Source organism: Lemur catta, chromosome 4, assembly GCF_020740605.2.
Source record: "Lemur catta isolate mLemCat1 chromosome 4, mLemCat1.pri, whole genome shotgun sequence".
NCBI lineage: Eukaryota > Metazoa > Chordata > Mammalia > Primates > Lemuridae > Lemur > Lemur catta.
The window spans coordinates 67,925,606-67,940,605 of NC_059131.1; the positions used below are offsets into that span (position 1 = coordinate 67,925,606).

The window sequence follows — 15,000 nt, forward strand, 5'->3', positions numbered from 1 at the left end:
TTTCCTATGGATAGAAATATGTATTTATAGTATTTTGATATTTCATATAGTTTTAAGTTTTCCTTTCACCAGGTCCAGGACATATATCATTTGATCAGGATGATTCAGTTACTTGGGCCAATAGATTTTCTTTCCTACTTTTTGGTTGCAAGTAATTGTTTATGTGTAATAATCTCTCTATAAATTAAAGTCTCTGCTGTATCCTTTCTAATTTCTAAATTTATTTGTGTTTTTTCGCCCCTTAAGTAGATTTGCTGGAGAGAATTATCTTTTTTATTTAAAATTATTAAAATCAACCGTGGTGATGTTGTTTTACTGTTTCACCAGTATCAGTTCTTATGCTTGTTCTCCATTTTCCTAGCTCCTCTCCGCCTCCTACTGGACAGAATATGAAATCACTTATGCAGTAATGTGCTTATGTAATGAAGGCCTGTAGAATGAATACATTTATCTCTCAATGGAACTTTGATAACTTGGATTTCAATATTTTTCATTCCTTTATTTTCTTAATACTTTGCATAAGTATTTTCACTTCATTATTGACTTGATAGTTATTTAGAAGGGTTTTTAAATTCCCAGCTAGCCAAAACAGAAGCAAAAACAAAAATAAAAAATAAACAAAAAAGCCAAAATCAAAACAAACCACTATAACCTTTTTTTATTGCACTGTGATCATAAAAAGACATTTACAACTTCTTTTTTTTTTTGAAGGGGTGGGGGGTGGTGAGGAGGGGTGCTCAGTTTCCTTGTTTTCTTTTTTGTTGAGACAGAGACTCACTCTGTTACCGTGGATAGAGGGCAGTGGCGTCACTGTAGCTTACTGCAATTTGCTGGGCTATAAGTGATCCTTCTGCCTCAGCCTTATGAGTAGCTGGGACAACAGGTGTGCGCCACAATGCCTGGCTGGCTGCTTTGGTTTTGGTTTTTTTTGAGACTACAGGCATGTGCCACCATGCCCGGCTAATTTTTTCTATATATTTTTAGTTGTCCAGCTAATTCCTTTCTATTTTTAGTAGAGACGGGGTCTCACTCTTGCTCAGGCTGGTCTCGAACTCTTGACCTTGAGTGATCCCCCTGCCTCGGCCTCCCAGAGTGATAGGGTTACAGGTGTGAGCCACCGCGCCCGGCCAACAGATATTTTCTTAAAGAGGAACAATGTGAGAATGGTACTTCAAGGAAAACTGACAGTATTTGTTACCAATAATAAAAGTTGAACTTTCAAGTGAAAATTCAAATTTTGAAAAATTTGTATCCATCAGTGGGAATTTGACAACATCCTTATACTTAAAGCCGTTTCTGGTGAGATGGGTGTTGCTATTCACCAAAACGATTTTTTATATTGTATAATGAACTGTGACAATTTTTAGAAAAGTTGCCTAACTTAAGGGAACCAATAACAGTTTCCAAATGACCAATACACAATGCAAAATCATGCATGGGTAAAAAGAACCATTCAAAGTGCAAAATGGACCAAGGGATGTTAAAGTAACAGAGTACAAAATATTCACTTATACAGTTTTAGATTCCACAGTGTAAATGACTTCAATAAGTGATAGAAACTACCACTTATTGAGTTTTGATATACTATTGAAGAATATCCACAATTACTTGAAATGAAATATTCCTCCCTTTTCCAACTACATATATCTGTGTGGGGCTGTATTTTCTTCATGTACTTCAGCCAAAATAACATACTGCAACGGACTGAATACAAAAGCAGATATGAGAATCTAGCTCTTCTATAAGTCAGACACTAAAGAGACTGGCAAAAATGTAAACAAATGCCTCTCTTCTAATTTTTTTTGTTTTAGAAAATATTTTTTGTAAAAATATCTTAAGATATGATAGGTTTAATATTGTTATTTTGATTGATTTAATAAAGCTTTGTAAATTTCTGTTTTAATTTCTAATGTGACAAATATTGATAGACAAAATTTTATAAGAAAAACTTTTGGGTTCCCAATCATTTTTACAAGTGTAAATAAGTACTGAGACCAAGAAGTTTGAGACCTGCTGCTCTAAGCACAAAGAAGCTTGTAAAGATCATTCACTTGTTGGTGGCTGAGCATGATGATCCTCTGAAGCTCCCAGGATGCCATGTTTCCACTACTCTTCCAGTCCCTGCCTTGATTATAGTAGTGCTTGTCCTCTGAGGACAAAGCATTCCACAAGGCAACACAACCCAGCCTATGTACCTCTACTTCCCGCCATGGTACATGCTGGAAGCTGCCTGTGAATTACCACAGATACTCAGTACAGTAACCCTAGCTCTAGCTCGCTCTGAAAACAGTGTCTAGATAGTCTACACAAGGCAAACTGGAGGTAGGTTTCGGAGGGTGGAATTCAAAGTCTCTTTCTAAATTTCTGGTTGCTGTCATGGTCTGGTTCAGAGGGTGAACACATTTTATGTGTTCTAACTTAATCCACCCTCAATTCAGGTTGTAGAAGTTGCACCCTTGCTGTGTCGCCTGTGGAACATTATTGCCAGTTTTCATAATTTTCAGACTTTATGTTACTGGGTATTTTAATGAGAATGTAGGTGGAGATTCATCAGGCACGTACAGCTTGCTGCCATGCTAACTAAGTAGAAGTCTGAAAACTCACCTGCTCTGGGCTCATGTATAGTTTGGTCCCTACTTGTCCTGTGTGTCTGGCATAAGCTGGCATTGGGGTCAGAACCATCTGTTCTTCCTCATCCTGGTCCATTGCAGTCACTAATCCAAAGTCTCCAACCTTGACCACATCATCCATTGTAAAGAATATGTTGGAAGGCTGGAAAAAATAAAACAGACAAAAGTACAGTCTTGGACATGGAGAAGGAGAGAAAGTAAAGAATTATTTAAATGACTATATAGAGAAAGAAATATAAGAAACCAGATATTCTCAAGCATACCTCTCTCTCTTTTTTTTTTTTGAGACAGAGTCTCACTCTGTTGCCCGGGCTAGAGTGCCGAGGCATTAGCCTAGCTCACAGCAACCTCAAACTCCTGGGCTCAAGCAATCCTTCTGCCCCAGCCTCCCAGGTACATGGGACTACAGGCATGCACCACCATGCCTGGCTAATTTTTTCTATTTTTAGTAGAGATGGGGTCTCACTCTTGCTCAGGCTGATCTTGAACTCCTGATCTCAAGCAATCCTCCCACTTTGGCCTCCTAGAGTGCTAGGATACAGGCATGAGCCACCACGCCCGGCCCATACTTCTCTTTAAAATGGGCTAATGTGAAAATAAAAACAATTCTTCTATGCTAGACAGGCACTGTTAGTAAAGAAAAGGGAAGAGAAGCAGAGAAAGCTAGCATTTATTGAACATCTACTTAAACCATGAGAGATCCACATTCCCTAGGGGCCACAGTACTTAATCTTCAATATTATTTTTTTATATATTCCTCCAAGTTACCCTATATTTATGACTTAAGCCATAGTAATGATAATGATAATAGTAACAATAATAGCAAATGCATATACAGCGCTTACCATGTGCCAGGCACTGTTCAAAGCAGCTTGCTACTATTAGCTCATAATACAACCCTATTAGATGAGTACTAGTAGTCCCCCATTTTACAGATGTGGAAACTGAGGCCTAGAAGTTACACGAATTGCTTAAGGTTACCCAGCTAGCAATTAGGCAAGCAGGGATTCAAACTCAAGTCGTCTAGTTCTATGAAAAAAGGATCTTAGAATTCACTGTCATGTGCCCAACACTGAGTATAGTTCTTGCTCTATGGTAGCTAATCACTACTGATGAATGATTGAAAAAGACTGAGCATTTGGTTTGCATCAGAGAGGGGGAAATAGACTATCAAGAGGAATAAGAGTTCTTAACTACCCTATGCTGCCTCTTCTAAAACTCATATGCTCTCAAGACTACAATCTACTCTTAGACCTCTGTCCCGAGTTCTAAACTTTCATGTGAAACTGTTTACAGGATACATCTAACCAAATGTCTCAGGGCTCCTTAACCCCAAAGTACCCTGTATGAAATACATCATCTTTCCCTTAGAGTCTACTCTACCCTGCAGGTAATATGACCACCATTTGCAGCCCTTGAAATAAGGAAAAAGGCAGCCATTTAGCTCATGTAATTGAATTTCATCATGCTTCAAATACTACCAGAAATTACATTTTGTTCCCAAACTCTAAAATACCAATATACAATGTTGACCTTGAAGCAAAGAAGTTATTGTGTATAACTTAATCCATGTAATAATCTGCAGCTTCCCCACAAATAACCTTGTACCACAGACAATAATAGGCTATGTGGCCTCAAATGTTATCTTTCCTCCCCATCCGCACCTTCTGAGGGCAGCTGGCATTTACTGAACCCTGTAATAGACACGGGTTTGGCTCTCCAGCATCTACCCTCCGTGCTTCCACCAGAACTATCTCACTTGACTTGGAAACTCCCTTCTTCCTAACTGTGCAACAACCCCATTGTTTGTGCGGAAGTCATGCTGGCTCTACAGGTTGCCTAAACCAATTTGTATAATCCCATTCCCTGGCCAGGAGACTGGTTTAGGGGTGGGTGGGTATCTTTGGTTTATCAAGTAGAAATGAAACCCAGGACTTCTGATCAACACTGAGGGAAAGCAATACTCTTCTCCCCACCCTCACATCTAAAGGCTTAAAAGAAAAACATGTGGCCCTAAGAATCTCTGGCAACCATCCTGAGATTATGAGGGGACAGCCTGCTTGAAAATACAAGTAAGAAGTGGGGAGGAGAGAAACCAGGTTCTGGCCAAATCACTTGATCCCAGCTGAAACTTTACCTGAATCCTCAACAGTTTAGTCATATGGGCCAAGAGATTTCCTTTTTTGGTTAAATTAGTATAATGCTTTTGGTTGCAAACAAGAGAAAATTCAAAATAAAATGATATGAGCATCTAGAACATGTCAGGCATTGTCCTGAGGCTATAGTCAATGGTTTGTATCCCCATGGAAACCACAGGATAAATAATCCAGGTGTGCTGAGAATGATGAAGGAGAAAGAGAAGGTTCTATGAGAACACTGTGTATTAGAGGAACTGAGAAAAGCCCAGACTGGAGAGAATAAAAGACTAGAAGTCAGTCTGAAGAGGCAGGTGCCAGAGAGTCCTGATGACAAAAATATAACCAAAATACAAAAGGGGGAGAGGTCCTAGAAGGTTGTAGTACAATGTAAAGCTTTTTCAACAAAGAACACAAATCTTGCTGGTAGTTTCTTTTTAGTACACTAGAAATCTTTAAAAGGAATTGTGTTTTAGAAAGGAATAAAACCTTTTTGATTTCTAGAAAAAGAAAAGAGGAAATTAACTTCCTCCTTGGAATTTTTCTAACGTATAGACAAATATAGAAAAATCTTTAGATAACATTGTAGCATTAAACAGATATCTATCAATATCTCATTTATATTTTAAATTAGCAGGCAGATATTCATTATTAGTGAAAACATAAATTTGTTGCCTTTCGACTTGACATCTGTGTGTATAGCAAGTGTTATAGCAAGCGGTGGCTCACGCCTGTAATCCTAGTACTTAGGAGGCCGAGGCGGAAGGATTGCTTGAGGTCAGGAGTTCGAGACCAACCTGAGCAAGAGTGAGACCCCGTCTCTACTAAAAATAGAAAGAAATTATCTGGACAACTAAAGAAATATATATATATTTTTTATTAGCCGGGCATAGTGGCGCATGCCTGTAGTCCCAGCTACTCAGGAGGCTGGGGCAGAAGGATTGCTTGAGCCTGGGAGTTTGAGGTTGCTGTGAGCTAGGTTGACGCCACGGCACTCTAGCCTGGGGAACAGAATGAGACTCTGTCTCAAAAAAAAAAAAAAGAAAAAAAGGAGAATGTGTTTATCAGCAAGTTGTTTTCCATCAAATGATAAGCCTTTACCATATTCAAACCTAAACAGCTAGTATTCTCTCAAGTTAGGGGTGTCTGGTCTCCTGTAAGTTGTCTGCTCCGTTCCAACAAAAATAATTCATCTCTGAACTTTTCATTCAGTGCATAACAATTCCTGGCAATCAGTTTGGGCCTACATCAAAATCACTGAGACATAGTGATTATATGTAACTAAATAACAATTATATGGGAAATAGGAGTTATTTCTAATTCTTGTTCCTGTTATCCCAAAACTCTCAAAATATATTCCAGAATTTAGAAACCTACTGCTGATTTTAGAAGAAAATAACCTCTGTCCAAATAGCTAAGTTTGTGGTTACATAAAACAAAACTGAAAATACCTAAAATGGATCCACATCTGTGAAGAAGTTAGGCTAATTTCATCAGAAAAAGTATTTATAAATTCATTGCACATCTACTGGTGACTGCTATGAGTATATGGAATATGGCAGAAATTAGTAGAACAAAAGTTCCATATACTTATTTGCAGAAATACATACTACTAAGGAATGCCATGTTTTAGTAAGAATCTTATGTAGAATCACCTGGTGAACCATTTGTTTATTTATTTTATATATACATACATACATATGTGTGTGTGTGTGTGTGTGTGTGTGTATATCTATTTCTTTTATTTATTTATTTTTGAGACAGAGTCTAACTGTTGCCCGGGCTAGAGTGCCGTGGTGTCAGCCTAGCTCACAGCAACCTCAAACTCCTGAGCTCAAGCAATCCTTCTGCCTCAGCCTCCCGAGTAGCTGGGACTACAGGCATGCACCACCATGCCCGGCTAATTTTTTCTATATATTTTTAGTTGTCCAGCTAATTTCTTTCTATTTTTAGTAGAGACGGGGTCTCACTCTTGCTCAGGCTGGTCTCGAACTCCTGAGCTCAAATGATCCACCCGCCTCAGCTTATCAGCATGCTAGGATTACTGGTGTGAGCCACCGCGCCCGGCCTATATATATATTTCTTATTATTTGGACTGTATTTCCTGGAGACAACTGGTTAACCATTTACAACATTTTTCCATCCAACTTCTCACCTCTTCCCCCAAAGTCCAAAGAGTTCAGAAGTAGGGGCAAAAGTATAGAGATCTGCTCCAATTCAGAACTGGCTAATAATGAAGGAACTAACGTCTCTCCTTCCATTTGGGTCCCTTTCACCATGCTGCTTCAGGGCCCTAGGGGTGCCTGTGGCAGAGCACTCAAAGCCATAGGAGAAACAGGGTGTATCTCCTTATGGTGGATTTTACCTAAAGATTCTTTTTTTTTTTCTCATCTAGACTACTGGGAATAAATAACCTTCCCAGTAAAATGAACAGAAAAACATTATAGAGGAGAATGCATGGTTCGCCTGATGTTTTCCAACATGAGACTTCTTATTCCTGCAGCAGGCCCCTTCAGGCTACTTTCTCAGACCTCTGCTCCCAGATGCCTCTGCTCTTAAGGGTCCTTCAGTTAAAAACTGATGAGTACTGCAAGTAATGCTCTGAATCATAAAATATCAGATTGAAACCCTCGTGTGATGTTCCACAGATACAGACCTTGAGGTCCCTGTGCATGAGTCCTTTACTGTGCAGAAACTCCACCGCCTCTGCGATCTGCAGGAAGATGTGCAGGCACACGCTCCTCTCTCTCTCCTCTATGGTACATCGTCCATTCATCCAGTCTTTGAGGTTTTCCTTTCTGCATAGCTGCATCTGAATGTAAAGATACACTTTCGGTGAACTGGGCTGGAGTTTTTCTGTGGTGTTTTTAGTGAGATCTAAACTCAAAGTGGTTGGTCTCGGAGGAGAAATAGATAAAGTAGCTTCAGAAGAGGATTTGCTACTGGTGTGCTTGAAAGCAGTTAGTTTATTAGCATAATGGTTGCCAATGTGCAGTCGGTTAGTTTTGGGCTCTTCTTTACTGGATGCATTATCACAACCAGAATCTTCAAATACAATAGAAGAAGAGGTTCTCTCCCTTGACCTTACATAAGGAGAAGCTTCAGAAGGACAGAGTTCAAAGGAGTGCCCCTCATCATTGCCATCCATAGTACCATCTTCCACATCACAGTCTGTAAGACAACTGTCCTGGAGGTTGTATGCTGCATCCTCTGACCCACTGATGTCTCCATGGTCCGTTCCTGAGAATTCCAGTGGAGAGAAATGGCTCTCAGATGAACTTGTCTGGCCACAGGAAATCCCTACTGAAAAAGACCTACTTCCTTGTGGTGAAGGAGCTATGATTTCAATATGTTCTTTTGTAGAGAAAGGATCCATTGTGCATATTTTAACTGACGGTGCATCCATTGGGCTAGGAGAGCTGAGTTGCCAGTCTGTGCTAAAAGTAGGAGAAAGACAAAGGGGTGAGAATGAATATATACTGATAAAAGTATTGGAACGGAATCCTTTGTTTAAAAAGTTTCAACTATAATAAAGCCAGTTATCAATGATAAACAACAAAACAACATATAGACTAAATAAAAACATGCTATGTGAAGTAGAGAACATCACATTCCATCCATTTCTTCTAAAAAGCTTAACTTAAAAGCTTAATTTTATACATGAAACAATTGTCTGGGACTGTCATGCCAGAGTGGCCAAAGCCTTTTATGCAAAACAAGGACAGGATTCCTCCAGAATCACTATTCTGAAGCCCCTGTCCAAATTAGGACAGGAGCGCACAGGGTCTTGAGACAGGGGCCACTTCACTTGGTCCTTCCATGGTTTCGCTATTGGTTAAGTCTATAATTAGCGACACTTTAACAAGGTACTTCACTTGGATCTAATGCTGCTTAGGTACCTGTAGGCAGGAGCTTACTCCAGTTATTTACTCCACACATGCTTCTTTTTTGTTTTTCTTTAGTAGTTTTGTTTGCTTGTTTTTGAGACAGAGTCTCGCTCTGTAACTTGAGCTAGAGTGCCGTGTTGTCAGCCTAGCCCACAGCAACCTCAAACTCCTGGGCTCAAGTGATTCTCCTGCCTCAGTCTCCTGGGTAGCTAGGACTACAGGTGCGTGCCACCATGCCCGGCTAAGTTTTTCTATTTTTAGTAAAGATGCGTTCTCATTCTTTCCTTCAGTAGTTTTTAAAGGGCCTTTCTTCCTTTAGCACACCATAGTTAACATGAGAAATGTCTTCAGGGTACCTACATTTATGTATTTTTAACTGAAAATAGTTTAAAACTACTTAAAAGGAGTTGTAAATTGTTAACTGGTAAGAGAAGAGCTAAATAAAAAGTATTTTTTAAAAGAACAGAGACAAACAGAAGCAGATAATACCTGATATTAAGAAAAGTCACTATAAAGGCTCAATCACAATTCTTAGAGCCCTTTTTTAAAAAAATTAAAAATTATATTTCCAAAAACTAAATAAGAATTTCACTTAGCAAGGGGCTTGAGAATTTTCTAAAACATGACATAGAATAGAACTCTGCTGTTCTTTTTCTTTAAAAAAATCCCTAAATTTATAGAAATGATATTGTGTTCACATCAGCAAAAAACTAGCCTAAAGAAAATATTAATTTTTAAGTCTATGTCTAACAAAGTTACCTTTCATCTTTCAGCCAAATTTCATCCATCTTTTCTTGCCACTTCTCTGGTGGTGCTTCCAGCCAGGCATTGAAATATCTAACTATTCCTGGGTGTTCCAGCTTGGCTAAGGCTTTCACTTCTCGCATTACCTTCTCCCGAGCCAATTCCCTGAAAGAGAGAAAACAAGTATTTAACAATTATGCCGATTTGATCTTTACAAATTATATGAATGTGTTAAATTATCACACGTACCCTCAAAATATCATCTATTATGTATCAATAAAAAAAATTAAAAAAGAAAATTAGCCTGAAAAAAAGAGAAGAAAAAACAAGATTACATTGAAGGTTGTTTATATCTGAAGAAACACTCAGATCCAATGGTGAAAATAGAAAAATAATAAAATAGAATTCTCCCTTGAATCTAAAATTAGGAACAGAAGAGTTAGCCTAGGTATAATTATAAAAAGCCACATGTATTTGAAAAAATACATATATTTTAGTATTTTTTTTCCTTCTGGAAATAAGTGCTATAAGCACATATTGCCTGTTCAAATAAAGCTTTCTTGGCTGACTAAAAAGGAATCACCACAGACTCTTAAAGATTATTGCTTAATGTTTGTTTTCAATAGGAGGACAAATAGGTATGAGTGAATTCAGAGAAGACAGTTTAGCATCTCAGCTCAGGAGGACAGAGAAAGACCACCCCACAGGGTAAATATTACAACCCCAACCTCTGACAGCTTTTCTAAGGGATCCAATCCCACATTTCTAGGGACCTCATGATCAACTTTAATAACAAACAGAACAGCCCAAGAATATCAGCCACTCTGATTTTTTCCCTGTTTTGTTGTTGTTAATGTTCCCCACTCTCTTAATCTAAGAATCCTGGTACGTTTTTTAATTCTCCAACATCTAGGTCCCCACATTCAGTTATCAAATCCTATCAGTCCTCCTTTTCAATACCTTACACTCATTCCTTATCTTTGGACTCAATTGTTGCCAAAAAATCTCCTACAGAACAATCCTGCCCTCCTATCCTTTCATTGTATCAGCCATGTACACACTGCTACCAGTCATCTCCACTTTGTCAGTCACGTTTCTACTCACAGACTCAACCGTCTACAGAATAAAATCTCAGCTTCTTTGCTTGGCATTTAAAGTACTATGACCTAGCTTTTCCATCCTCTCTTCCATATGCCCCTGTTCTTACCCTTTGCTCCACCCATTCCAGAACGTTCACCATTCTCCATGCCATCTCTGCGTATTTGCTGAGAGCCTTTGCCATCCGCCATCCCTCCCCTACATGTTTGCCTACTGAGGGAAAGGCTACTCTTGAGCACCCAGAGCAAACGTCACCATCTCCACAAAGCTTGATTTCCTTTCCATTACATCTGCTGCTTCTTCATGGGATACTACTTACTAAGATAAGGTACAGGTCACTATCTTTCTTGCATTGTAATCATTTGAGTATGTATACAAAAGCACCAAAAAATTACAGGCTTCTTGAGGGCAGAAACCTTAATGTTTATAGCCTTTGTGGTACCTGGCACACATAAATACTTAAACTTCACAGAAGTTTTTTACCAAAAGAAAAAACTTAGCTCCACAGTACCCAAACCATCAAATTTCTGTGTCCCTCTAAACTGTAACTTCCCTGAGACTTGGCAGAGTTAAAAAAAAAAAAATGTAACTATCAGATATGAGTACAGCACAGTAATTAGTGCACATTTAATCAAGAATCAATAAGAACCTTCTACGTAAATGGAAAAAAAATATTGCTGAAAGCCCATGAAGCATCACTCTGTTCTGAGCCAGAAATTACACTTCTAGGAATCCATCCTAAGGAAATAGATGTGGTCAAAAATTTATATAAAAGACAAACGCTGCAAAGTTATTTCTATTAGCAAAAAATCAGAAACCAAATTAACAATAAGAAATGATTAAACAAAATAAGGCACATGTATTAAATGGACTATTACCAAGCCATAAAATGCTTTTAATGTATTTTAGTATTTTAATGAAATATTCTTAATAGTATGGAAAATGTTGAAGATACAAGGAGGGAAGCAACAGACAAAACTGTACAGCATTGGCAACTGTGCTACCAATTAGGTAAATTTATGACCAGAAAAAAAAAAAATCAAAAGGAAATACTGTAAAGTGTTAACAGTAGTTATTACTAGGTAGAGAAAATATAATTCAAATGTTTTTTAATACTTTTCCTTATTTAACACAATAAATATAGATTATTTTTAAATACTGTTATTTATTAATATTAAAGTCTGTTGTAAGTCACTAAAGTCAGGTCTTAGGTCGTTAAGAATCAAAAACAAGGGCATATTTTTTAAGTAGATATAAAGCAATCTATACAGATCACAACTTTTAGACAGCTAGTCATCTCGTAGCACTTAGAACCTAAGACTTGGATGGTCAGAAACTATGCTTTTTATAGTGTCTATGGAGTACAGCAAGAAAGACATTCCGCTCATGAGATTAGATCATACAGTGTTCAATCCAAGTTTACTGAAAGTACCATCTATTACCTATTGGGGAGACGGATCCTCTTGATAGCATAATTGCAGTCATCTACCTTGTTTTTAGCTTCAAAGACAACTCCAAAGCCGCCACGACCCATGCATTGAATTGGTTCAAAATCTGTCAGATATCTAAAAAGAAAAAATACATTTTTAAAAAGTTTACAATAGTTTAAATTTTGTTGTAAGGTAAAAAATCAGTTCAATCTAACATTATGATATATAAAAATGTATAAACTCAGTAAGCTCATAGAACTCATTTTCATTAAGAGCATCATTTGAATTCTACTAACAGCATTCTTAGTTCTTTTGCTTGTATAATAAATAAAGCAAACACATTTTTATAGGTTTCCTAGGAAAAATAAAAACAAAAAAGCTTTGTTTAATGGGGAATCACTTGTTATCACTTGTTCTTACAGCAACTGTACCACTGATGTGTCTTATCCAACATGTCCTATCATCTACCAAAATACCATATTCTTAATTCTCTAACTTTTTACTTTTTGTGACATTTAGTACTTAATTAGAAAAGGTATTTTAATCTTACCCCATTGCCAGTAAATTTTATGAAAACAATTTAGGCAATCCTATTATACTCAAGTACTTTTTTGGCCATAGACCTTCCTAGGAACCAAAGCTGACACCAGCTCAGTCGCCTCCCTGGTCTGCACTCACTGCTGAAGGTGTTCAGTCAGACAGAAGCCAGCTCGCCACCTGTCACTCACAATGGGGCCTCCACCCTGCAGCCTGTTTCTCCCTTAGTGCCTGACCTTGCTGACCTGCACTGTACATTCCAGTCAATTAGCACCATGCTCTCTAATAACTTCAAGCTTCTGCTATTTGCTCTGCTGCGACAGCCTTCCTCTTTGCACTTAATGAACCCTATTCTTCCTTTATTCTGCTCATCTCACCACCCCTGTAAAGCTTTCTTAGACCCCATAGCACTCTGCACATAATGCTTTGAACTATTTAGACTTAATATTTCTCAGTTATTTGGTTCCCTTGTCCCACTGCCACTGTATTGTGGGGGCCATAAACGCAGGAAGGAAAGCATTCTTGTTTCTCTCTGTGTTTCCAAAACTTGGGCACTACCTGGCAAATTGAAGGTCTAACAAATGTCTTTGAATAAATGCATGAATTAATAAATGAATAAATTAGATGTTTGGTGTCCCTTATAAGTAAGTTAATTACTTTATGACTTATACACTTGTATTAATTAAGTAGTTGCCTCAGCTGGTTAGAGCATGGAGTTAAGGAGGGGAAGCAATAAATCCCAACCCTCCATGGGCCAATTACCTACAGAGTAATAATCTGTATTCCTAAAAATAGCTAGTTAAGAGACCTCAGTACAAATCCATCTCCTCAAATGCAAAAGCTCACAAAATTCAGGTCCTACTCCTGGAAGACCAACTGAATTATCTTTCTATATTAAGAAAAACATCTATATAAAAATGGATATATCTTCTAGAAAGAGTTTATATATGATTATAGACCCTATAAATATAAGTATCATCTTGGCTAAGTTCCCAGCTGATAAATGACAAAGTGGAGATTTTAACTCATGGCTGAATCCAGCATTCATGCTCTTGTCTGAACTTCTGACCTCAAGCGATCTTCCAGCCTTGGCCTCCCAGAGTGCTAGGATTATAGGCTTGAGCCACCACGTCCAGCCTTATATAAAAACCAATAGAGCAAATCTTTGTTTTCTTCCCTCTCTTATTCTCTATCATATAACATAAGATGCATTGACTTTATATCATAGTATTTAAGTATTGTTAATTTTTTTTTTTTTTTTTGGAGACAGAGTTTCGCTCTGTTGCCTGGGCTAGAGTGCCGTGGCATTAGCCTAGCTCACAGCAACCTCAAACTCCTGGGCTTAAGCAATCCTTCTGCCTCAGCCTCCTGAGAAACATGTGGAGATTTAGATCATACTCTAATACACATAATAATTATTATTTGATACTATTAATGTCAATCCCTGTACATGGTAGATCCTAAATACCTAAGTTACCTGTATAAGAACTTAATTTGGTATTGAATTTCTTAACTCCTATAACACTCTATTTTTATCCCTCTTAGGGTATACATCATTTTAAATAAATTTAAGTTACTTGAGGGTTAAGTCTATGTTTTATTTATCCAGATATCCACACATTAAAAAAACAGTTAAACAAGATCTTGGTTTAGATGTCATCTTTTCTTTGATTCAAATGGTTACTATCAGAAGCTGTAACACACATTTATATTTTATAGGACTCTTACCGTGATATATATCCTGAGTTTTTTATGTCATTCCAGCTACTGTCATTGGCTTCACCACTTGGAGAATCATATTTATTTTCAGTTTGACACTGAGTTTCGGACTCCTTCCTTTGCTGATAAGGTAGAAAAACAAAATCACTACCAGTACAGGGCTGAACTGAAGTTAGATAACAATCTTAGGCTATAAAGTAACATAGAAAAATAAATAGTATTGAGAAAAATAAAAGCATTATAAAAACACAAAGTAAAGAATTTTGCGTTATTAAAGAAAAAGAGTTTATCTTCCTATTGCCATCCCTCTAATCTTTGAGGGGATTTTGTTTCTTTATAATGTGGGTATTTTATACGTACAGTATAATACAAAACTAGACATAACGAGAAAGACAGCATACACAGGTAAGTATTAATGCAAACCTCTGGGCAAGATTTGGGTCATTTCTTTCCCAACCAACTTTGCAGATGCTTTAAAAATGCTTTCAATAATAGGAAATTAAATTTGGTAATCTCTCATTTGCAATGTCTCTTCACCAACATCTCCTAAAAGATTTTCCAGAGGATGTTAATAATTGTTACGGTCAAATGGGGTACTCTGGGTCATCTGTTAAGTCATTGATTATTTCAATAAATCTTTACTGAGCTCTGATTATGTGCCAGGCACCATGTAAGGGGCTGGGAAGATTGCAGTAAATAATGTAGACTGGTCCTTGTCCTTAAGAATGTATAGTATGGCGGCAGAGAGAGAAATTAGGAATGACCTAGCATATACTTTAGTAAGGGGAGTACAGGGTATTCTAAGATACAGACAGGGAAT

General features: G+C 37.6%; 1 protein-coding gene across 2 annotated transcripts in view; it reads right to left on the reverse strand.

Moving 5' to 3' along the window:
- The window catches only part of EIF2AK3 (eukaryotic translation initiation factor 2 alpha kinase 3), a 65,733-nt gene that overhangs the window by 8,198 nt on the left and 42,535 nt on the right, over positions 1–15,000 (reverse strand). For both annotated transcript variants that reach the window (XM_045550049.1, XM_045550051.1), the window contains exons 10-14: positions 14,190–14,302; positions 11,937–12,059; positions 9,412–9,561; positions 7,422–8,202; positions 2,605–2,772 (exon numbers count right to left, since the gene is read on the reverse strand). In XM_045550049.1, coding sequence (XP_045406005.1) covers positions 2,605–2,772; positions 7,422–8,202; positions 9,412–9,561; positions 11,937–12,059; positions 14,190–14,302 — 1,335 coding nt within the window. The remainder of the gene's footprint in view (positions 1–2,604; positions 2,773–7,421; positions 8,203–9,411; positions 9,562–11,936; positions 12,060–14,189; positions 14,303–15,000) is intronic.